The sequence below is a fragment of the Amphiura filiformis genome, chromosome 8, assembly GCF_039555335.1.
Source record: "Amphiura filiformis chromosome 8, Afil_fr2py, whole genome shotgun sequence".
Classification (NCBI taxonomy): domain Eukaryota; kingdom Metazoa; phylum Echinodermata; class Ophiuroidea; order Amphilepidida; family Amphiuridae; genus Amphiura; species Amphiura filiformis.
The window spans coordinates 35,465,278-35,490,997 of record NC_092635.1 but is presented as its reverse complement, the minus strand read 5'-3'; the positions used below and the strand labels follow the sequence as shown (position 1 = coordinate 35,490,997).

The window sequence follows — 25,720 nt, the reverse complement described above, 5'->3', positions numbered from 1 at the left end:
ATTTTTCGCGATGACGGGAAAATGTATTTTCTTCGTGGCTACATGTTTGAATGGACAAAAGTTTTATTGTGACGGAAGACTGATTAATGCTGATGGTGGCGGGACGCTATTTGTGTATTTCTACGTGTCTACATGTTTCCTAATGGACAATTTTTTAATGAACTAGACACAGCTATATCTGTGGTGCGCCTGTATTAAAGGCGGAAAATCCTACCAACCAACCATAGCAAGCCTTTTGTAGCTTTCGGGATTCTGAACCAGGGTCGATTGAAATATTCGAATTTGTTTTCGTTCGGTATTATTATGATGTTAAATGCCAAAAGAGGAAACCGAGATCAAACACAAAATAACTAGTTGAAACCAATAAATTAATTTCTTTGCAATATATTTAATTCTGATTTCAAAAAATTGTAGAAAACAAAATTTTTTGGGAAAAAGTGAGCCTAACACAGTCCAAGTTTTGAGTCCAAGTGTTGATTATATTGGACTCTTCAACTCTGTACAAAGTATAGGAAGGAAGATTCTGAGAAGATAATAATTGGAAATATGGGTCATAAACATGCGTTTTTAGGGTGTTTTTCGTATGCTGTGACAATCAAGCCCAAAGACTTTTACTAAGACTAAATAATTTCAGTTTATGCATTCTAATTTTTGGAAAAGACATTTTTCATTCTTATAACCAACCATTTAATTAAAGTAACACAAAACACTAAAAAAAATTAAAATTACAGCAAAATTTCTGCATATAGGCCTACTTAAGATTTTGAATGCTTAGAATTGTTCCAAGTCTGTGATTTTTGTGACTCGATTGTCAAAAAACATGCCAAAAATGCATGTCTTTCTTTTTTCTTTCTTTCTTTCTTTCTTTCGTTCTTTCTTTCGCTCGTTCTTTCACTCTTTCTTTCGCTCTTTCTTTCTTTCTCTCTTTCGTTCTTTCGCTCTTTCTTTCGCTCTTTCTTTCGCTCTTACTTTCTTTCGCTCTTTCTTTCTTTTGCTCTTTGTTTTGCTCTTTCTTTCTTTCGCTCTTTCTTTCTTTCACTCTTTCTTTCGCTCGCTCTTTCTTTCTTTCTTTCTTTCGCTCTTTCTTTCTTTCGCTCTTTCTTTATTTCTCTCTTTCTTTCTTTCGCTCTTTCTTTCACTCTTTCTTTCGCTCTTTCTTTCTTTCGCGAGACTTCGCCCACCCTGTCCTCCCGCTTGCTACGCCCCATGCCTGACTGTACCGTGTTTCAGTTCATCAGTTCGCGAGATTCATTAATATAATAGCAATTCATGAATTCATTCATCTATTCTCATTAGCCTCCGATAAGTGTTGTCGTCATTATCCAACCACGGTCTCCACACTCCACCATGTAAGGCGGGATTGGCATTCAAATCCGGGTATCTTGGGTAATAGGCAGGTTTAGCCTCCAAAAAGTATCTTTGCAGTCGTTGTAACAGATGTATGACGATGTGGAGATTTTCAGGTCTTTGAGCAACGTTACACGTTTCTTTCGGATCAGCTGTGATATTATACAATTTGATTACTTGGTTATGGCGTCCACATTTGGATGATGTATTTAGTAGGTCCTGCTCCCGTTGTCCTGATTCTTGAGGAGGTAACCATTTACCTGAAAGTAAACCAATAAAAAAACCATACACTATACGTATAAGGCCAACAAAAAAAAAGGTTTGTCTCAAAGCTCACGAGTGGTTTGAAAATAAATGCGAAATGCAATTTTTTTTATTCCTGACTTGGTATTTTTATGGTATTTTGAGAAAAAAAATCTGATTTTCGCCAAATGTTTCTGGAAAAAATTAAAAACAAAAAACAAATTTGAAATGAAAAAAAAACCCGCATCTTTTTTTTTTTCTAATCAATTCAAATCAAAATCATATCAAATCAAATCAAAGGACACCATAAAATGCATGTTTTTAGCAGTTTTTGCCATTTTTGGCAAAAATATGCGTTTTTTATAGCTTTTTAGAGTTTTAATGCATTATGAATTGTTCTTGCCATTAATGGGTGTACAATAAGTACAATAAGGATAGTTGCAGAAGTTGATAATATTTCCCATCTAGCGCCACCTGTAAAGAAAGTAAACATACTTATGAGCCCATTTTTGGACCATAAATGTACATAAGGACCAGTGATTACACTGACAAAATTTCATCGGTATAGCACTTTCACTTCTGGGTGATGTCAAAAACTTTTGGATACCCCCTCGTACATTCTACAAATCATATACTTTGAAAACTTGTTGTTTTGGCCCTCTTTGTAACATAACCATAATAAACCAAATATTTTTCGAACTTTTCATTTATATTTTGGTGTTGTATTTATATTTTCTTACATTCTTCTATTAATACTCTTTTCGTGTTCTCTCTTTTCATATTTGTTTAATTTTTTCTATAATTGTTTTTCTTCTATTGTTTCTTTTCTTTGTTTTCTTTGTCTTTTTTTTTTGTTTTTTTTTTTTTGCTTTTTTTTCTTTATTTTCTTTGATTTATATTGCCAGGGAAGAGGAGTGAACTAAAGGCCCATTCAGTGATTTGCTCATCCGCGGACGATCGTAAAAGTCATCAAAATTCCGATTTTGTGCTTTTGTCATTGTCATAGATGTGCTAACATAGCCTGCTAGTGGTTCAGCCGAAACCGCATATAATGTATTCACGTGAATCTGTAATTTATATAGAGACCCTGCATGCTTTTATCGACTGACTCCAAACAAAGGATTTGAACCGGTGTCCTTCACCGTAGTGCAGTCGCAGTGCAGTCCATTCAATGAATTGTTGTCATCAACCTATTTGATCGTAGTGTATTTGTTATGTTTGTGAGAAAAACTGTCACGGTATATTGCAATCATGCTTTTGTTGAATGCATTTTAGTAGTCCGCCATATCCACTGTATGATACGTCATATATGCACAGTCTCTTTACTGACAGTTAAAATTAGCTACACGTATATGAATGGGGCTTCGACTTCGTCAATATCAGCATGATATGGTTCAATGCAGAGGTGCCGCTTGAACGTACCAGTGCAGCGCGGTACATTATATTCAAAAATTGTTTTCAATTTGCTATGGTAGTAAATCCGACTATTGCATAACTTCGCCAGCGTATTCAAGACATACATGTTATATTGTCATAGCAGGGTATTATTATGTAATACTCCTGATCCATATTTGGCGTTCTCTTGGACTGATAAGGGACAAACTGTTACTGTGCATAGGAGTATGGGTTCAAGTTATTGTTATGGTAATTAATCCTGTAAGTGTAACATCACTACTTCGGTGAATAAAGGTTGTGCATATGACGTAAATCACACCGTAAATATGGCGGACTACTCAAATGCATTCAACAAAAGCATGATTGCAATCAGACTACCGCGACAGTTCGTCTCCCAATCATATGAATACACTGTGATCAATAGGTTGATGACATCATTTGACTAAATGGAATGCACTGAGCCATGAAGGACACCGGTTCAAATCTTTTGTTTTGAGCCAATCAATAATTTCACGCACAAACTCTATAAAAAAGAGTTGCCTTTGTAGTTGAATAAGCTGAACAGTTGTCTTTGTAAGATGAAATGATTGAAGTTTTGGAAGACATTCTATTCATGATGGGATAATAGATTCAAACATGGAATAATTATTATTCCTGCAGTTGTGGCAACAAAACAATATTTTTTTTTAAATGTCATCACAAGTCTTTCATTCAATATTATGCCGCGTTTCCTTATGGAGAGAAGCAGTTTCAGACAAAAGCTTGAGATTATTGGGGCAGAGGTTATCTTTTGAATTCTTTCATGACCACTGAAGAATAACCCGTCAAGGACACTCGGCGCGAATTGAAAGACCATGTCACTCGCCACAAAAGAATGTCAATGTTCATAAAACACCAATTTAGGTACCTTCTGCTCCCAATAATATGTACCTATTTCGATATTGTTTTTACTAATTTCTTTAAAACCACAAAATTTCTATATATATATATATATATAAAAAAGTAAATTAAAAAAAATGAAGAAAAAAAATCTGAAATGAAACCCTAAAAGAAGAAAGGTAGATTTGAAGATAGATAAAAAGACATGTCAAAAAGTTTAATCAAAACGAGCATAAAACGGAACCAGTCCCCAGACCGTGCTCTCTGTACTGCCAAAGTCTGACGCTCTATCTGATCCTGATATATGAAACATTCGTTATTATGTCAATACACTTGATTGGTATTACAATATACATAGATGGAATGTATTACAGCCACCTATTGCCAGTACACGGTGGTGCAGTATAATTATAGTTGCTCAAACTCCAAATGCAAAAAGCAACTAATTTTATTGAGGGCGTTTCTTTGATATATGCTTCTAGACGGGTTTATACGGTAATTCTTCTACAAACTCGCAATGAAATTTTTTATGCGATTTTTGCCAAAGCTCCTTACCATTCGCAAGATGCTGTGAACAACCAAATCACAACAGTTTAAAATAGTTGCTAACCTTAATATTCGACATAGCGAACCTAATTTCCTGTCTAATTTTCGGCATGGCGCAGTTGACATAGCGAACCTTCGACAACGCGGGATGTAACCCTACTTACTATATCCCCAACGTGGTGCAATTGGTCCTGTCAGTAATTTCCAATCGCCTCGTCTGATTCCAGCGTGAATCAAAGGCCAAAGGGTGTCACTTCTACCTCCCAGGTGCTTCTGCCAATATTGTATTTTTAGATACTGCATCTGAGAAGATCGTTGCATACTGTCCACATTAAGTAAGAGCTCCTCACGTGGCGACGGTACTCCTTTACTGAAACCGAAATAGACCACCTGTTACCATGTTGTTGCTGCGTCAGCAGTAGCATAATTGAAGACCGAATTAAAAAGACTAGTTTGCGTCTGACGTCAGGGGAAAGGCGTGGCGTGATTGGTTGCTGACCTGCGCAGTACGGTATTTTTAGTCTGGAATTGACAGGACGTCATACGCAAACTAGTCTTTTTAATTCAGTCTACAATAATTATTAGAGGCCTACAACATATTTCTCTCAAGGTACTGGCTACGTAATATAAATCACGTAGTATTTGTTTTAATACACCACAAAACTGTGGCCAACATTTGGGGTAAATTCGCAACTTCGATGTGCGAACGCGATCCGCGAAGCTGGACTTGTTTGACAACTCAAGTTAATATTACTAATCATTGTTTCACTCCTTGATTTAGGCAGCACTTCATAATGCTGTCACTAAGTATGGTATTAGCCACTATATTGTAGCGGTCTCCAACTTAATTCTTTAGTGGCCATGCATAGAATTTTGCCCGGTCACGAGCTAGTGGTCAATACTTTATGGTGGCCACAAATGTCAATGGCTAAATTATGCAGTAGTGCCTTATCACCGAAGTGAATGAGGACAAGGGGGTGACACTAAATTCACGGTTGTTCTATCAAGCACGCAAACGAATGACAAATCCCGTTGGTTTGCTATCTAGAAAATGAGGCCAGTTATCGATCCGTTATGAACCATTATGAATAATTCATATTCGACCCCATGATCAAGTTGGCGAACTGACGCCTTTAGTTTTACGAACTTTGTCTGTTCAATGCGAGTATAGCGCGCCTCCAATACATCTGGGCACAAAATACTCGAAAACGATCCGATTTAATGAAATGGCGGACAGGCATTTCCCATCAGGCATCGTGATATGTTTTTCAAAGAAAGTCTACTAAATTAATTTGGAAATGACTGTTTGCAATAGTAGTGTCGAGATAAGGACTTGCTGTCAGTAATGCGAAGAAAATGCGTGACAGGTGTAAGGTATGAAATACATGTAGAATTTGAAGTATAGAAAATATTTGACATCACATCTGACCTTCCATTTTGGCGCCATTTTGAATGTGTGTTTCTATTCGTTTCCTTGCGTGATAATAATTATCAATCTGCAATTATCAGACATATTGGTACTTGGCTTCCGGAGTGAATAAGTATTTTTAAATGTATGTAAAGAATTTCACATCATAGTGCCATTTCAGCTATGCATATACAACACCAAAATGAACCAATTTCTGATTGGTCACAGTCTGCGTATTCCGGAAATCGAATAAATCAATGTCCTTGAACATTTTAAGATCCATTGTTGCTTTGACATAGCTGGATGACACTGCCTCATTTCAAATATATAGTTTTAGTTTTGGTTTTGGTTTTGGTCACGTGGTTTCCTATTGTCCTGCCTAACCACTTGAATCACAAGATATCGAACTCTTTGTTTCTACCTTTTGTTTAAAACTAAACATTTGTGACAGGTAGTTTCGGTTTTGGTTTCAGTTTCTTATAAGTGGTGTGACGAATAAAATTACAGGATTTTCGAGTTACCTGATCTAAGTATACAAAAGAAATGTTTAAATTTCGCAGTGCAATATTCACGAGCAGAGAAGTCGAACAAAACAGTCTACATTTGAAAGCATTGATTTAGTTTGAAAGCATTGGCTTGAGACTACGAAATAGCCTAAGCTGATTTCACTGTGAAAATATATAGACCATCGAAATATTTGCATTCGACATTACAAAAGGGCCACTACTGTAATTGTATAGGTGCTATAAACAAAATCGATTCATGTCCTTAATCCCATGTACCAGAATCGATGGAAGGCCATTATATGACCTCTAATAAACTAATGACTTTTACTGAAGCAATTTTTACTGCAAAAAGTAGAAGATAGAGGGGAGAAGATTGGGGTGTGTGTGTGTGGGGGTGGGTGTGTGTGTGTGTGTGTGTGTGTGTGGGGGGGGGGGGGGTTGGAGGGCAAGGGGGATATGGGCCGGGAGAGAGAGAAACATATGAGAGAGAGCATTGGAAGTGAAAGAGAAGGGGAGGAGAGCTCGAGATGAAGATATCGAATGTAGGGGGAGGAGGAGGGGAAAGGGGTAATTTAGGAAAGAGGTGGTTATATAGGGAGGGAGCCCCTCTTAAAGAGGTATGGGTTGTGCTTCCAGGGATAATAAACTAATTCATAATCAAATCATCTCCATGCATCGTTTATGTTTCATACAAACAAACAAATTCCCCCACCCCACCCCATCCTTCAGTATACGCGCATGTATATGATTTCTAGGCCTAGAACTCGTGAGTGTAATATGCCACCTACCTTCGACAGAGAGCATCAACTGTCGTCCGCGGGATAGATTTCCGATATCAATCATGATAATAATTATGTTAGCACAATAGGCTATTGTATACTTCTGGTTATATACCCTATACTGTGTCCTCCCAGCATAATAGTGTTATGATTGCAGACCAGATCAGCTCTACTTTTTAATCCCTTGATTTTTGGTTTCTGAACAAAAGAGAAACCAAAACTATATATTTGAAATGAGGGACTGTGTACACTCAATTATATATCATTGTGAATTAACATGTCTTTTAAATGCAGACGAACCGTGTTTGCTTCAAATGTATTCGATAAAATTCCATATTATTGGGATAGGATTCTATGATGCAGCCGGGTGCGGCCACGCGTTGCCACCAACTAGCTTTAGCTGTAGTTTCAGTCGCTGGAGCTCCGCACTTCAGACGATAAAAAGGCATGTAAATCTCAAAGTGTATACACTTGATACATTTATTATTTGGCCTTTCTTTTATAACGAAACGGTATACGAAATATACCAGCTTATAGTTAATAAAGAAAGGTGATTATACGTTTTCACTTATCAATTTGGCATGGATGCAGGCCCCGTCTGTATAACATGACTACCGCCCGCAATACGCCAGGGCACAAATTTGAATAACAATACGCTATTTACATATCAATGCGCCTCATGCTAATGACTTGAGCCCTCTCCGGGAATTGCTCTATGATGAGGATACTCGCCGAGCCGATGCATTCGTCTGCTATAGTGTGCTTGTTGCCAGTATGTTATAAATCAAACCCTGAATCGCCGCTATAAAATGCCGTTCAAAAAAAACCAGCACCAATTACTAAATCAGCCAAGAAATTACCTCTTTCGAGTATAAATATACGAAATTGGACAAATTATGCACTTAAGCGTATGTCACTGTGTATCCTAGTTTTGATAATAATAATTGCCCAATTAAAGAGATGCAAGAACATCCTCTAAATTTAGGTTTCGTCTAGTGTTGCCACATGTTCGCTCGCATTGCGGTGTCTTTTATTTTATGGCATGGGTACATGTACGGGATTTAGGAGTGTGTTTGCCTTTTTTATTCAGCAGTACTATGCCGACAACAATGATGCACGGTTGAATGATTGTTGTATAACACATGTTATTCATTTAAATTTATTTATTCATATATGTTAATATTTATTCATACATATCAAAAGTAAATACACCATTTTTGTAGTATGTTGTGCCGTTTTTGTTAGATCCCTTCATTTGGTAACAGGTTGGTCATGTGTGATTTTCAATGAAACGGCAACGTACTAACTCGAAATCAGCGATCTACATTTTGTCTATGTCTTACTTGATCGTCTGCCACATGTTTACTCCGTCCAATGGCTTACTCAAAAGTGACGTATTTCCGCCCCTAAACCATCTACAAAGGTAGAAACCAATCGCTGATATGCATCAGTTCTTTGTTGACTGTGCCACGGACATCTGAGGAAAGTAACGGACTGTTGACGAAAGCTACTGCCCTCACACCGCCTTCATACAATGTCCATTTGCCACCTCGAAGAGGCCAGTTATTTCCACCTCCGAGATAATCTACATGGCCACCATTATCTGTAAAGTGCAACAGCAGTAGGATCATTATTTTAAAGAGTTTTGACATTGTTATGTTAAAGCCATAGGCCTATTCTAACATTTCTGTAAAAAATAGATTAGTATCTATTTTCCATAAAATGTTAGCTTTTACTGTCAGATATGTCCCCTTTTAATTTTGAGCCGAACAAGTGAGGCAAAGCAAAGAAAATTGAAATTAGCGCCAATGCATGTTACTCCAGCGGTTGTAATACGGTACGACCCTCTGATGGTGGTGTGTGTATTATGAATATTCATAATTTATAGAAGATTACATATATATGACTCATTTGTGCTGTTTGGAGCTATTGCGGCCCATTATGGTTGCAGAAAGAAATTACGCGTCCCGCACGCCGTGTACGTACTCTGTTATCGCATACGTGTTCGACTAGTAAATCTCGGAATTTGAGCACCTTAAGTCTTGATTTTGGCAGAGTATCTTTGTTTACTAAAGTACATTACACTCGTTTAAAACCAGAATTTAATTTTGTTGTTGAGGGCGTTCTCCTCAGCAAATGTTATAATATGGCTTTAAGCGCTATGAGTGGCAAGGGCTAAGCACCTTAAAAAGAAAGAAGAGAAGACGAAATACAAAGAAGAAGCTGATGATGACGACGACGATGATGATCATTACTATTGCGTTGCTATTGCGTGCTAGTCATAAACATCAACATAAGAATTGGATTCCAGGACTGACCTCAACCCACAACAAGTCACTGACTTACTCAGCTCTTGCCCCGGGCACTTGCCTCAAGACCACGTATTTAATCTACGATGGCAAATACTACATTCAACGAGAGGGAGCCGCGATGGGTTCACCGGTGAGTCCCATAATCGCGAACCTATTTATAGAATGATAACTTTGAGGAGAAAGCCATCACCTTTGCCCCGCTATTTCGGGAGATATGTTGATGATACCATGGTGATTATTGAGCGTTCTCAGGTAGACAGTTTCACTCACCATCTTAATTCTATTCACGACTCAAATCAAATTCGCTGTTGAACATGAATCCAACAACAACATTGCCATGTTAGACACCCTCATCTCGTGTAACGCGGACGGCTCCCTATCCTTCAGTGTGTATAGGAAGAGCGCACACACATACCAATATCTGAACTTTGCGAGTCACCAGCCACTTGAACACAAGTCAGGGGTTATATGAACTTTGACCCACCGCGCTAAAACCCTATCCTCTGATAGTGAACGCCTGGAACAGGAAATGGACCACGATGGAAATCGCTTGCCATCTGCGGTTACACCAAGTGGGCGTGGAGTTCCTCTTCCAGCAAGCATCATGAGCCTAAACCCAAACAACGGACCGACCACCCCAAGGGGCACATCACTCTCCGTCTCTCCCCATACGTATTCGGTGTCACTGAGTCCATCAACAGGAAGATACGCAAAGCTGGCGTGTCGGTTTATGTGAAACCAACGAATAGCATGGTTGTGTCGCCCAAAGACAAACCAAAAACTCTGGATCGCACTGGGACGATATATAACATCAAGTGCCAGGATTGCCCATCAGAGTATGTCGGTGAAACTGAACATCCACTGTCCAAGCGTGTATCTGAGCACAAACGCGAAGCGTCACCTGTTGGTGCCCACATGAACATGATGAAAGCTGCCAAACACACCTTTGATCCTCAAGAAGTGCAAATCTTAGACTCGGACCCCAGATGGCACCAGAGAGGAGTGAAGGAGGCCACTTATATCGCCGCCGCTAATCCAGACCTCAACAAAGACATGGGTCGGCAGCCCCCCGCCTACAAGAAGCTTATCGGGTCATGTGACTTGGGATCAATACTCAGGTCACGTGATCCGATTCGCGCAACAATGTCTAGTACCAGGAATCCACCAGTGCTGAAGAAGCGATGAGCCACGAAAATTACACGCGAGTGTTAATTCAATAATTGCTTGTGTGAATTGGTCAAAATTTACGCTAATAATTATTATCAACATAAGAAGTTTTGAGATATTTTCTGAAAATATCCAGCTATCTGAAGAAATACTGAACCAATACAAGGCTTGTTTGTACTCATTTTAATGCATTTGTCATGCTGATTCCAAATATAGTTGACATGATTTCGACATCGCTATATTCAGTTAACACGCACTTAATCCGCACCATCCCCTAAAACTAGAACAAGTCCGCACCATCCCCCAAAACTAGAACAAGTAATGTTTATCACAAACCTGACGAGAATACAAATACGGTGTTTTCCCATAATCTTTCTTGACGTAGGGCGTCTGTAATGCTTTTGATCTGGTCATCAAGACAGGCCACCATTGCCGCGAATGTACGTCTCTTGGTATTGGTTATATGCTGAAACTTCTTTATGTACTTTAACGGAGCTTGGAGAGGTCGGTGAACACTTTTATAGGCTAGATAAAGAAATAAAGGCTACACAAAAAAGATCAAATGTTATAAGATACTATTCGCAAACGAGGAATAATTTTTATTTCTGGAATAAAATCCTTTATTATGTGGAATATTCTTACTACAACTATACTGTTTGTGACTTTGAAAAGAGCAATAGCCATGCACGTGGAGTGAGTAAACGTTTCAAAATAGCCCGCCAATTCACTCAAGAGAAGCCGAGATCATGCATCGTCTGCGGGATAGTCTCGGTCCTATCCTATTCGTGCTCTTCACCACTATACAAACCGTCTAGTGACAACCAAAGAATGACCTTTCTGTTGCCCGCTAAAATTCTAAGCGCTTTACATTTATTCCGTTGTTAGAACATGTCAGCTGCCACACAATACCCAAGACATGCTCATACAGTTCGGCGGCTCTCAATGGATAATATTCATAACAGTTTCCCATTTCATCCCTGGGTAGAGAGAGGCAAGTGATGTCAAGGGCCTTGCTGAAGTGCACAATACGTGTACAATTTACAGTTAGTCTGGATTCAGTTTCGGTGTTGTTTGAATTACATAGACCTTAAACTGCACCGAGGCTGCGATCCTGGAGTCCGGCACTGGAGGCTCAGGAAATAGAGTTATGCATAAATGTTATAATTAATAAAAAAATTTAAGGTACGTGGCCCAAGGTCAACATTAAAATACATTAAAAGATATGACATAAATACAAAATAAAACAATACTATAATTATACAAAACAAAAAATGGCACACATGTAATTAATATTAAGGTATACAACAGAAAAAGTAGACCAGGGTCAGAAGGGACAGCCATAGCAGACACCCGGCCACATGCGGGCCACATGGCTCCAACCCGGTCCTGGGCACTGTAGTCCAATAAATTCCCGTAACATTCGTGCAAATCATATTAATTTTGCCTTATTTGGCAGAGATACAACACTTATAGCACTTATCATTATAGGCTATGAAGGTATTTCAACAGCACCCTTATTTGGTGGGAAAAGGTCGTTGAACCTTTACACAGAGTTCAAAATCGGATTTAAAACATACGTAATGTGTTTCTCTATTCATAAGGATTCAGAAAAAGTATAGTTTGACCTATCTACGATGTGCAGTTATGGAGTTATGAGCAAAAATTTAACATTTTGACGTCATAGCTCTAATTTTGGCACAACAGGGAGCAAAATTGAAAAGTGTTCCGATTTTGTTAAAAATGTTCCCAAATTTCAATGATAAATCAGAAAAACAATTGTTTGTGCTATATAGGATGTTTCGTTACCTATGTAACACATAAAAATCAACAATACCTATTGAGTCGTATTGAGTTCTATATTGAATCAATTTGATCTTGACAAAATGTTGTGTTACCTGGATAAGAAAGCACCCAATATAGTTAAAACTATCCTTTTTCTGATTTCTTGCAACAAGACAAATAACTTGAGACCAGTTTCATCAAAATCGAAGAAAATTTCATTTTCGCCCCAGGCGGGGGCAAAATTGGACATATGACGTCACAATGTTACTCTTTTGCCCATAACTCCATAACCGTACATCATAGATAAGTATACTTTTTCTGAATCCTTACTAACAGTGGATCACGATGGTGTAAGTTTTGAACAGGTCTGAGTAGTTTTGAACTTGACCCTCTGTGCAAAGTTCAATGACCTTTTTCTACTAGAATGAAATGCCTCCATAGTCATGACCTTTTTCTACTGGAATGAAATGCCTCCATAGCCTAGATTAATTAGTTCTATTATTCCTCTGACAACTTTAACATGACTTCCACGATTGTATTGCATAAAAACTGAAATCAAAGGGCAGCGCGATAACAACAACAAGTGGTCCTCGCCCAGTACCTACCCAGTCGACAGCCCCAACAGTACCCAATCCAGAGAGAAAGGTCCAGCTTTAATAAACATTCTCTTTCAATTACGGTGAAAAAAAGTACAATATGTGACGTGGTATATCGAAAGGGGACACTCAGGACAGGATCGTAAATGGAGAAATAGCAAAAAATCTACCCGGGGTGATTTTTTCACAATTTGGGTTTGTTGCAAATTTGTGATGTTAATAATGTTTAAAATATTGTCTGATAGTTTCAGACCGGAATATAAAGTGGCATTTTCAGACATTTTTCAAGGTCATTCCTACTGTCAACATTGAACATTGTCAATAATATTTTAAAGGCTGATATTTCAATTTCTTATAATACCATAACTTACATGACTTACGAACTCAATATCTTCGCTTAGGTATGTCCGATTTCATTGGAGAAAACGGCGTTGTGGAGCAAAATATCTCTATATTTAAGATATGTAAAACACTCAAAATAGATAAGCTGCCCCAAAGTGTCTCATTGTGATATACCATGTCACATATGGTATTAACTTAATGAGACAATCAACTTCATTTACTTACTCTTTCTTTGTCATGCTGGCGGATAATATCGCGAGCCTTCCTTGTAAATACTTTGGTACTGTGTTTTCTGCCGTATTTCGACACTGGTGTTTCATCTTCCCAAAGGTCAATCCCTGTCCACTTGTCTTTGAAAGAGCGAAACCTAATAGTTTTATTCCCGGAAAAGTAATTACTACCTTCTAGGAGATATCCTGTTAAGTGATGAAATTAAAGATTCAATGGAGCATTTGAATTGCAAAAGAATGCTTCTTATCATTGTCACATGCTCAAATCAATATACCATTGAAAAGTCTTCTTTGAGCTGCAAAGCAAGCAGGTCAAATGCAATTTACCGTACACGTACATTAATATTACTCTATCGACTTCAAACAACTTTCCTCAGACCATTGTTCAAATAATTCGCTCTTTGGAAAACGTTTTGCTCTACAACACTATACACTACCGATTCCTATTGTTGCCACCCTCAGAGGTACACTACTGCTGGCTTCTTCATTGGATTGGAATCACACGTACGTACAGTACTAGCTAGTACTCACCCAGGTACTGGATACTACACTGGTTCTCTAGTCACAAAGTAGTAGTCACAAAGTACCTGGGCAGCAGTAGCTAGCAGTGTACATCTGAGGTTGTCTATAGAAATCTGGTAGTGATATTTCATCACTTCTTTGTTACATGTTTTGGATATCGAACTTGCAAGAGATTATTGAAGAGAGTGATAAGATATACTGGACCAGAATGTATGTCACGAAAGAGATATAATTAGATATTGAAAACCGACCCCTTCGCTTTCGATATCATGCCAGATGTCCTGAGTAACACTATTTTAGAAGGTTCATTGAAGGATAAAAAACCTACCAAAGAATGAGTCGAACCCACGACGTGTGGGTAGACATTCGGTCCTGCACATTCCCAGATGCCATTTCCCTATTGCATGCGTAGCATAGCCTAACTCACGAAGCTTTTCTGGAAGAATGATCTCATTTAGAGGCAGACACGTACGTAGGCTGTGCTGCGCGGAAAACATTATGCTGCAGCCCGTATCTAATCTGAGATGGAAAATTTAAGAAACATTGTGTCAATTTTGAAATTATTTGAAACTGATTTTATTTGGAATGTTCATCACCTAAGTCATGCTTTTACTTTTCAGATGATTGCTTACGTTCAGTCATGTTTTTTTTTTAAATTGTGGCAATATTTTACTTTCTTCTATATAAACAAAGACTGAAGCTTACCAAATATCTCCCCGTCATGAGGACACTCCTCGATGGTGAACAAATAGGTTGCACATAATAATTCTCCAGTTTGACACCTTCAGAAGCCAGTGTATCCAAATGCGGTGTTCTGACTACAGACATGCCATGAACAGCATGGTATCCGATGTCATTGTAGCCTAAGTCATCCGCCAGGACAAACACAATATGGGGCCGTTGAATGGTATTAGCTTGTCTCCCCGAATTGCCGACATCTTCAAATACGTTGATATTGTACTCGTTACTGGAGTCATAGCTCTCAGACATTTGATTGTCATTCGCTTTTGATAAAACAGTCAATATTAGACACACGACAACCATTACCACAACCATTTTGTATACTAATTGATGTACGGTGTCAACGTTCCATTATGATGACCAATTAAGGTCCAGGTTTCTGGCCCATATAGCAGGATGGAAAGAACAAGTACTTAATACAGTTCAACTTTGGTTGTGCGGCGAATATCCTTTGCACTCCAGATTGGCTGTAGTCTTTGAACCGCATCTAACGCTTTACCAATTCTGTGTTTGACATCCTCGTTGCATGTTCCTCTGCCACATATTTTACCCCCGAGGTAGATGAACTCATTTTACTTGATTTAGATTTTGTCCATTGGTATTGATGTTGAGTTTGATTTCTTGTCTACTAATGACTTGAACTTCTGTTCTTGAAACGTTAGCACTAGGTTGGAGCTATTTTTGATTACTTTGCCCACAAAAGTTTGTCCCTGTGTGTTTTTGCTATGGGAACAATGTCGTCGGCGAAGCGGGTGTTTGAAATAAACTGACCTTGGATATGTGCTCCTATGGCGATGTTGTAAGTTGCATTAAGCATAAAGCATGTGCCTTCATTATACATTAATACTGTCATCTTGAACTTAATCAAAAGTAAATTTAACCTTTACATAAAATGCAGCGGGGCTTGATCATGTTGATTGGCGGATCTCAATTTATTTTTTAACAAGAGTTGTCTTTAAAAAGACAACGCCATAGATGAATATCATGTGTTGTATCTATAATTTCCTGGAATACTGGTAATGATATTAAATATGTTTTGTATTTGGAATAATTAAGCGGTTGGGAAATACTTGTATTTCTTGGCAAATACCTCAAAGGACATCCTGGGAAATACCGTGAAATTAACTCAAGAATTTCCATGTTGAAAGCTGATTTACTTTTAAAATGTGTGTAACATGCATAATTCGTAAATAAATTCATCAGGATTGTCCATAATTCATAATTAGCACAATTTATTGTATGTACATCCAAAAGTATTTCGGTATAAAGATGTCAAACATACCTCATTGAGGTAGGCATCTGTTTAACATTTGTTATACCGAAATACTTTTGGATTTTTATACAAAAACCTTTGCATATTATAACTCATAATTGTAACAAAAAGCTCAATGGATATCACATCCAACAATGACAATCCAATAATCTACATTCAGTTGACCTTAAAATGACCTTGAAAATGTTAACTTCTCGAAGGTGACCATCTAGGTTTCACTACATTGTGAATACACAGTTGATCATGGATGACCTTGAACTGAACTTTTCCCGTGCTTACATCCATCACGTTTTATGACAGATCATCAATGATGAGAACATGCACCCTTAAGGTTAGCAACTATTTGAAACTGTTGCGATTTGGTAGTTCACATCATCTTGCGAATGGTAGTGAGCTTTGGCAAAAATTGCATTAATCATTTCATAGCGAGTGTGTAGAAGAATTCGAATATCACAGATATACTTTTGTAGGGCATGTGGTTCTTGAGTTATGTGGTAAAGAGGGCTGAAACAACAATACTTTTGTAAAACGTATATAACTCATTAACAACAATAAATGAAGCAAGTTTTCAAAGTATATGATTTGCAGAAAGAACTTTTTAATACTTAGTTCTCATTCGAATCTAATATCTATAGATTTAATCTTCTGCTCTTCTCCAACGTGCCTCTTTAGCTCAGTCGGTTAGAGCGTTGTGCTAGTATTACCATGATTTCGAAGGTCGCCGGTTCAAATCCGGGCGGATGCACTGGTTTTGTTTTTGTTTTGTTTTGTTTGTCCTTAACGTTTATGTGCACTGGCTACTCTGGGAAAGATTAAAAAAATATTACCCCTGTGTAACCTATCGTGACCTCTTGCAAAAAACGTACCCTACAATTTGAGTCCACTACCCCCTAGCAGTGATCCAGAGGGTTTATCCTAACACCTCATGGTAACAAACATGGGTAGACATGGGTGTTGAAGTCAATCCTTAATTAAGGGAGGATTCCGTGATCCTAGCATCCTCTATTTATGACATTTTTCAGTAGTTATCCACGAAAAAAGCTTATTCCCAAAATGTCAGCGGATTCCGATTTTGCGTTTGCGAGTTATGCATGATTATGTATATTACACTGTTCCATAGGCCACTGTTGTAATTTGACGATTTTTGCTAAACGAATTAATCTGCAAGAAATTGTTGGTAAATAAACATTATGTAGCCAGAGGTTTCCAGTGGTATAAAAATCTCTACTATGAGGCTGTGGATCACGAAATGCCCTTTTAATGCCCGTATGAGATCTAGCTCCTAGACTAGGCCCGGGACTAGGCCAATAATTGTTAAAATAATTTTAGTGTACGAAATCACCTGATTGCAGGTACGCAGCAAAAGCCTCGGGCGCCACGAGCAATAAGCAGTGGGGCCCTTTTAACATCTCTTTCTTTCTTTCTCTTTTCCCCCCTTATTTCATTTTCGCTTTTGGGCCCCTGGACTTCGCCCACCCTGTCCACCCGCTTGCTACACCCCTGTCTGACTGTGCAGTTTCAGTTCCGCAGTTCGCGAAATTCAATACTATAAGCATTTCACCTCCTACTATAGCAATTTATTCATCTATTCTCATTAGCCTCCGATAAGTGTTTTCGTCATCATCCAACCACGGTCTCCACACTCCACCATGCAAGGCAGGATGTGCATTCAAATCCGGGTATCTCGGGGAATAGGCAGGTTTAGCCTCCAAAAAGTATCTTTCCAGTCGTTGTAACAGATCTATGACGATGTGGAGATTTTCAGGTCTTTGAGCAACGTTACACGTTTCTTTCCGATCAGCTGTGATATTATATAATTTGATTACTTGGTTAGTTATTGGGCGTCCACATTTGGATGATATATTTAGTAGGTCCTGCTCCCGTTGTCCTGATTCTTGAGGAGGTAACCACTTACCTGAAAAGTGAAAACAAACCAACAAAAAACAAACATACACTACACGTATGAAGCTGGAGCACATTGATTTTAAGATTGCCGTGCAGAATTTTTGAACAAAGCTTCTATAATGGTCCCTAACATTTCATTGATTTAAATGTCCACATTAAAAGTTAATCGGCAAAACTTTTTGAGAACAACATATTGAAAGTCAAAGGACACCATAAAATGCATGTGTTTGGCAGTTTTTGCCATTTTGGGCAAAAATGTGTTTTTTTAGGATAACAGTTTTTACTGTATTATGAAGTGTTCTTGTCATTAACGATAGTTGCAGAAGTTACAGGTAATTCTGAGCACATATGGGTCAGTTACCATAGCATAGCAACCACATTTCCCGCCATTTTGCAGTCGATGTTGATGGCACCCATTACACAAATAGCCAAAAATGGGTGAAAATGGTTGTTGCCACTATGAGCTGGCAAGGGAGTATAATAATAGGCTAAATAAAATTAAGTCCTCCCGCTATGTCAAATAAGGTTCACTATGAAAAAAAGTTTGTCATGCCGAATTTAAAATAAGGTTTGATGTGAATATGAAAGAAGGCTATATAGGGTCAGGATTATGACTAGGGTTAGGGTATTGTTTTTACGTTTAGGGTTAACTTGACGCATTCATACTCGACCAGAGATGATGATTTAAGGAAGCCCCATCATGCACTGCAAACGTGTTATCACTAGAGTTTCAACTGCCACTTTACTTTTCAAATCCCATTGAATTCTGTGCAAAAGATGTTGTTTAAGAATTGTGCGTGTGTCATTATTACTTGGTCGATTTCAGAACAAAAGTGATGTACGCATAAAGGATAATTCACACCTTCTGTAGGTAACATAAAATGTGAAATCGACTAGCATTTTGAATGCGTTTTTATTGTAAATATATCAGTCCCAATTCAAATTTAACCATGCCCGTCAATGCAATGTGCGATCAGTGGTGTCATGTTCACTCACACAGCTGTGCTAACCGCAAGTCAACACAGTGGCGTGGTGGGAAGTGCTTAAATCATCCTCTGATACTCGACATAGTGAACCTAATTTCCTCACCCGTATAACGCAGTTGACATAGCGAACCTTCGCTAACGCGGGTTGTAACTCTACTTACTATATCCCCAATGGATTGCATGACTTGGTCCTGTCAGTAATTTCCAATCGCCTCGTCTGATTCCAGCGCGAATCAAAGGCCAAAGGGTGTCACTTCTACCTCCCAGGTGCTTCCGCCAGTATTGTATTTCTAGATAATGCATCTGAGAAGATCGCCACATATTGTCCACATTAAGTAAAAGCTCCTCACGTGGCGACGGTACTCCTTTACTGAAAAAGAAAAGGAAATTCCGTTATCATGTTGGTGCTACGACTGCAGTAGCTACATTATGGACCAATCAATCCGAGCCCGGAGGGTAAGGAGTTAATAGGCCCGTAGCCAGTACCGACGCGAGGGGGAAATTACCCTATGCGGGCAACATTGTGGGAATTTGCGACTTCGATGGGCTAACGCGGTCCGCAAAGCTGAATTTGACTACTCAAGTTAATATGATACTAATCATTGTTTCACTCCTCTTGATTTAGGCAGCACTTCAGAATTCCGCCACTGACTCTGGTGGTAGCCACTAGGATTGGCCACTATTGTTGAGGTCTCCAGCTTAATTCTAGCGGTCACGCATAGAATTTGGCGCGGCCACGATCTAGTTGTTAATGCTTTGTTGTGGCCCACGGAAGTCGGTGACGAAATTATGCAGTAGGCTAGTGCCTTACCTGATTGTTTGCCACATGTTTACTCCGTCTAATGGCTTACTTAAAAGTGACGTATTTCCGCCCCCTAAACCATCTACAAAGGTAGGAAACCAATCGCTGATATGCATCAGTTCTTTGTTAACTGTTCCACGGACATCCGAGGAAAGTAACGGACTGTTGACAAAAGCTACTGCCCTTACACCGCCTTCATACAATGTCCATTTGCCGCCTCGAAGAGGCCAGTTATTTCCACCTCCGAGATAATCTACATGGCCACCATTGTCTATAAAATGCAAAAGCAGTAGGATCATTATTTTAAAGAGTTTCTTTAAAAGACATTCTTATGTTTAGCGCAATAAGTGGCAAGGCCTAAGCACATCAAAAAGAAAGAAGAGATGAAGAGAAGAAGAAATACAAAGAAGAAGACAACGATGCTACGAAGTTGACGACGACGATGATGATCACGATGATGATGGTCATTACTATAATGTTAAAATACATTGTACAGGGTGAGTAAAAAAAGTGCAATAGAGCAAAGAATCGATATTTATGTAAGAACCAAGAATCCGCCTATAAATTTGTATGTTTTTGATAGAGAATGAACATCTTTAAAGTAAAGGTAAAATGAAATTAACAACAAATAATGTTTCTTCTCCTTAGACAAGACCACGGGCAATGACACTTTGGGTGCTTCATTTTATTTCAATGCTAATAAGGTTAAGAAAATGGCAGTTGTTCCAAGTCTGCCTTAATCAGAGTGGGCTGACATTCAAATTTTAGATGTCTTTTGGACAAACATTAAACTTGGGTATCGCTATAAAATGTATCATAAAAACAAAACGCTGAATGCTAATGCCTAGATTTTTGCACACAAGGTCACTAATGGATATATCATTTATAAAATGTTTTAAAAAAAGGTTAAACTCGGTTCTAAAATAAAAATGGATACTTTTCTCTATTGCACTTTTTTTTGACTCACCCTGTATCTCCATCTAGGCATTTAGAAAAGTAAACGTAATAACTATTATGTCAATTCCCTTACTCATAGTGGACATGATTTCGACATCTTTGTTAACACGCACTTAATTCGCATCAATCCCAAAAAGGAAAATTTATATAGAACAAGTAATGTTTATCACAAACCTGACGAGAATACAAATACGGTGTTTTCCCATAATCCTTCTTGACGTAGGGCGTCTGTAATGCTTTTGATCTGGTCATCAAGACAAGCCACCATTGCAGCAAGTGTACGTCTTTTGGTATTGGTTATATGCTGAAACTTCTTTATGTAATTTAACGGAGCTTGGAGAGGTCGGTGAACATTTTTATAGGCTAGATAAAGAAATAAAGGCTACATAAAAAAGATCAATTTACCTAATGTTATACGATGCAAGTATTCACAAACGACGAATAATTTCTATTTCTGGCATAAAATACTTTATTATGTGGCATATTCTTCCTACGACTATACTGTTTGTGACTTTGAAAAGAACAATAGACATGCACGTGGAGTAAGTAAACGTTTCAAAATAGCCCGCCAATTCACTCAGAAGCCGAGATCATGCATAGTCTCCGGGATAGTCTCGGTTCTATCCGATTCGTGCTTTTCGGCACTAAACAAACCGTCTAGCAACAACCTAAGAAAGACCTGTTTGATTGACCGCTAAACAATGCTAAAATTCAAAGTGCTTTATTATTTATTCCGTTGTTAGAATATGTCAGCTGCCATACAAGGCCCAAGGCATGCTCATACATTTGGGCGGCGCTCAAAGGACAATATTCATAACAGTTCCACATTTCATCCCTGGGTAGAGAAAGGCAAGTAAGGTCAAGCGCCTTGCACCACACGTGTACTACCGGGGTTCGAATTCGCAATCCTGCGGCAGAGGCAGAGCATGTACCGCTGCGCCACAGTTCTGTGCCCTCACAAAGTGCAGACAGTCTGACAATTTGCATTCAGTCTGAAAGTGGATAGGTTTATAATGCGGCACTGACTGTCAGAATCAGTTTCGGTGTTGTTTGAATTTTATAGACCTTAAACTGCACCAGAGGCTGCTATCCTGGAGTCCGATCCTGGAGGCTCAGGAAAGAGCTATGCAAAAATGTTGTAATTAATAACAAATTGTGCAGTCATTGTGATTTACCAAAACAACTTCAATCTTACGCTTTTATTTTATTTATTTATTTATTTCATTATTTAATGACTTGACCGTTCAATGCAAAGCACTGGCAATGTTCTCCCAATGTGCCCAGGTACGTGGCACAAAGCCAACATTAAACTAGATGGCATATCTGTGTTTGAGCAAACACGAATATCTATGCCCGTGGCCCCCTTCCCCTGCTCACAAACGAAAATTTGGTGACCATCATGAAGAAGCCCTTTTAAAAGCTTTAATTGATACAAGTATCATCCTCCAGCACATAGAATAAAAAGTATCATCCTCATAGCACCTACAATAAAATAGCGCCCAATTGGGCGCCAAATCCGAAAGTTGGTGACCACTATGTGGAAGCCATTTTTATAAGCTTTAATTGATATACGTATCATCCCCATAGCACTTAAAATAAAAAAGCGCCCAATTGGGTGCCAAATCTAAAGAACCGGTGACCACCCCCTTGGTCACCCCCTTACAAACCGTGACAACTCTTTATCCTCCTAACACCCATTAACCAACTACACCCCATGTCCCAAAATGACAACCTTTTGAGGTGGTCCAAGGCACCAATATCAAAATACCTATACATTTCCTTTTAAGGGAGTTTTGTCAAGTGATCAGTTTCCTTGACGTATGATTCAGTCCGTTATCATTGCAATCACAGGTAGCTAACAACCTATTGCGGTACACTGTGTTAATAAGTCGTATCTATTTTGAATTTTAAAGCCTTTGAACTTTGACCTCTGGGGTTGCGGCTACTACAGAATACATCTAGGGCCATCATTGTACCAAGTATGAACCCTGAGGGCCCTATAGTTCTTGAGCTAGAGCTGTTTGAAATTATACACTTATTGCCCCCTGTAGCCCATAACCTTTGACCTTTGGGGTCGAGGCTACCTCAAGGCATTTAAAGTGGTCATGGGCCATCATTATACCAAGTATGGGCCCCTAGGCTACTTTAGTTCTTGAGCTAGAGGGGAGCAAAGAAGTGGTCTTGAGAAGGAGAAGGAGGAGAGGACTAAACGCAACAAATACAATATCTATGCCACGTTGCACGGGCATAGATAAATACATAAGATATGACACATACAAAGAATAAGTAGAGGCGGCAGAAGTGTACAAGGGTCAGACGGGACATCCATAGCAGACACCCGGCCACATGCGGGTCACAGGCCTCCAACCTGGTCCAGGGGCCAAGGCACTGGTAAGGCACCGGGCTGATGAGAGGGCAGCTAGGGCTATAACAACGACAAGATTAGTGGTCCTCGCCCAGTCCCTAAACAAGCCCCAGCTTAAACATTCTCTCTCAATTACGTTGAAAAAAAAAACCACAGTAATATGGTATAACTTGAGACAGTTAACTTCATTTACTTACTCTATCTTTGTTATGGTGGCGGATAATATCGCGAGCCTTCCTTGTAAATACTTTGGTACTGTGTTTTCTGCCGTATTTTGACACTGGCGTTTCATCTTCCCAAAGGTCATTCCCTGTCCACTTGTCGTTGAAATAGGGAAAACTAATAGTTTTATTCCCAGAAAAGTAATTACTACCTCCAAGGAGATATCCTGTAAGTGATGAAATTATAGATTCAATGGAGCATCTGAATTACAAAAGAATGCTTCTCTGGTCCCATGCTCAAATATTAATATACCATTGAAAATTCTTCTTTGAGCTAGCTGGAACTCAAGCAGGTCAAATGCAATTTACAGTACACTAACATTTATATGACTGTATTAACTTTGAACAACTTTCCTCAGACCATTGTTTAAATAATAATTATTCGCTCGTTCGAAAACGTTTTGCTCTACAACGCTTGATACACTACCAGATTCCTATTGTTGCCACCCTCAGAGGTTCAGTGCTGCCAGCCTCTACAATGGTACACACATTGGAATCTCACGTACAGTACACACATTCGTACTGGATTGACACTGCTCTGGTAGCCACAAAGTACCTGGGCAGCAGTGTATCTCTGGGGTTGGCAGCAATAGGAATCTGGCAGTGATCATTCATCGCTTCTTTGTTATATTTTTTGGATGTCGAACTTTCAAGAATCCATACGATATAGAGATTATTGAAGTGAGCGATAATATTAGTTACCCCCTGTCTGTTCATATGCAATACGAAAAATATCACTGGTTTTGAGGTCGTATCACACTCGGCCGCACGAAAAATATCACTGGTTTTGAGGTCGTACGAGTGTGATACGACCTCAAAATCAGTGATATTTTTCGTATTGCATATGAACAGACAGGGGGCAACGAATTTATCATTCAGTAGACCTGAATTTAACCCAAATAAATAAATAAATAAATAAATAAATAAATAAATAAATAAATAAATAAATAAATAAATAAATAAATAAATAAATAAATAAATAAATAAATAAATAAATAAATAAATAAATAAACAAACAAACAAACAAACAAATAAATAAATAAATAAATGATACAACAATTATAAAATGATCAAGTTATAGGCCTACTCCAAACTCTTCCATGCATGCTTACGGTTTTCTGTCATGCAACTACTGCCAGGCCATGTAATACAGCGCGCCATTGTCAACGCGTGACGCACACTTAGCGCGTAATTGCCGTCACTACTGCATACGCGATTAGCACAGTGTACAATACAACGCGAGTATGCAGGCCCGTTAATTGCCGGTACTGATTAAGAGCTGAATAATACGGCTATATATTGTACGGTAATTTATGAACGCTGAACAATACGAAATTATATTATTTGGCTATTAACCAATGAAATGTCGTTATTCATGTCTACTGAATGATAAGATACTGGACCAGAATCATCCAGAATGTATGTCACGAAAGAGATATAATAATGATAATATTGTATAGCAACCCCCTTGTTATCAATATCATACCAGATGTCCTGAGTAACACTATTTTAGAAGGTTCATTGAAGGATAAAACCTACCAAAGAATGAGTCGAACCCACGACGTGTGGGTAGACATTCGGTCCTGCACATTCCCAGATGCCATTTCCCTATTGCATGCGTAGCATAGCCTAACTCACGAAGCTTTTCTGGAAGAATGGTCTCATTTAGAGGCAGACACGTAGGCTGTGCTGCGCGGAAAACATCATGCTGCAGCCCGTATCTAATCTAGATGGAAAATTTAAGAAAATTGCGTCAATGTTGAAATTCGTCAATTATTTGAAACTGATTTTATTCGGTTATTTTCATCACCTAAACATCATTTTAAATTATGCTTTTACTTTTCAGGCGATTGATTACATTCTAGTCACAATTTTTTTTTTAAATCGTGGCAATATTTTACTTTCTTCTATATAAACAACGACTGAAGCTTACCAAATATCTCCCCGTCATGAGGACACTCCTCGATGGTGAACAAATAGGTTGCACATAATAATTCTCCAGTTTGACACCTTCTGAAGCCAGTGTATCCAAGTGCGGTGTTTTGACTGCAGACATACCATGGACAGCATGGTATCCGATGTCATTGTAGCCTAAGTCATCCGCCAGGACAAACACAATATGGGGCCGTTGAATGGTATTGTTTTGTCTCCCTGAATTGCCGACATCTTCAAATACGTTGATATTGTACTCGTTACTGGAGTCATAGCTCTCAGACATTTGATTGTCATTCGCTCTTGATAAAACAGTCAATATTAGACACACGACAACCACAGCCACAACCATTTTGTATACTAATTGACGTGCGGTGACAATGTTCCAACATGATGACCTATTTAATATAGCAGCTTATAGCATTTATCAGTACTGCGCAATTGGTTGCCGACAAGGACGGATATGACAACTGGTTTAATTAAT

The 25,720-nt window shown here is 38.7% G+C and overlaps 1 protein-coding gene and 1 pseudogene across 1 annotated transcript; both read right to left on the bottom strand.

Moving 5' to 3' along the window:
* Positions 1-1,275: 1,275 nt before the first annotated feature.
* On the bottom strand, positions 1,276-15,110 carry LOC140159505 (arylsulfatase B-like; annotated as a pseudogene).
* A 2,294-nt stretch (positions 15,111-17,404) lies between these two features.
* LOC140158257 (arylsulfatase B-like) lies at positions 17,405-25,601 on the bottom strand. Its single transcript, XM_072181367.1, has 7 exons — positions 25,238-25,601; positions 24,844-25,030; positions 23,281-23,471; positions 20,893-21,100; positions 19,771-20,032; positions 19,121-19,329; positions 17,405-17,983 (listed from the first exon to the last, which is right to left on the bottom strand). The coding sequence occupies exons 1-7, from the start codon at positions 25,586-25,588 to the stop codon at positions 17,646-17,648; spliced, it is 1,746 nt and encodes a 581-aa protein (XP_072037468.1). The 5' UTR covers positions 25,589-25,601; the 3' UTR covers positions 17,405-17,645.
* Between the last annotated feature and the right edge of the window lie 119 nt (positions 25,602-25,720).

Excerpts from the sequence above, each read along its gene's own strand:
- LOC140158257 (XM_072181367.1), bottom strand. The coding sequence starts at position 25,588 with ATGGTTGTGGCTGTGGTTGTCGTGTGTCTAATATTGACTGTTTTATCA. Across the intron at positions 23,472-24,843 it reads TGGGTTCGACTCATTCTTTG|GATATCTCCTTGGAGGTAGT; the intron begins GTAGGTTTTATC and ends CATCACTTACAG. Across the intron at positions 20,033-20,892 it reads CGTATTTGTATTCTCGTCAG|ACAATGGTGGCCATGTAGAT; the intron begins GTTTGTGATAAA and ends TGCATTTTATAG.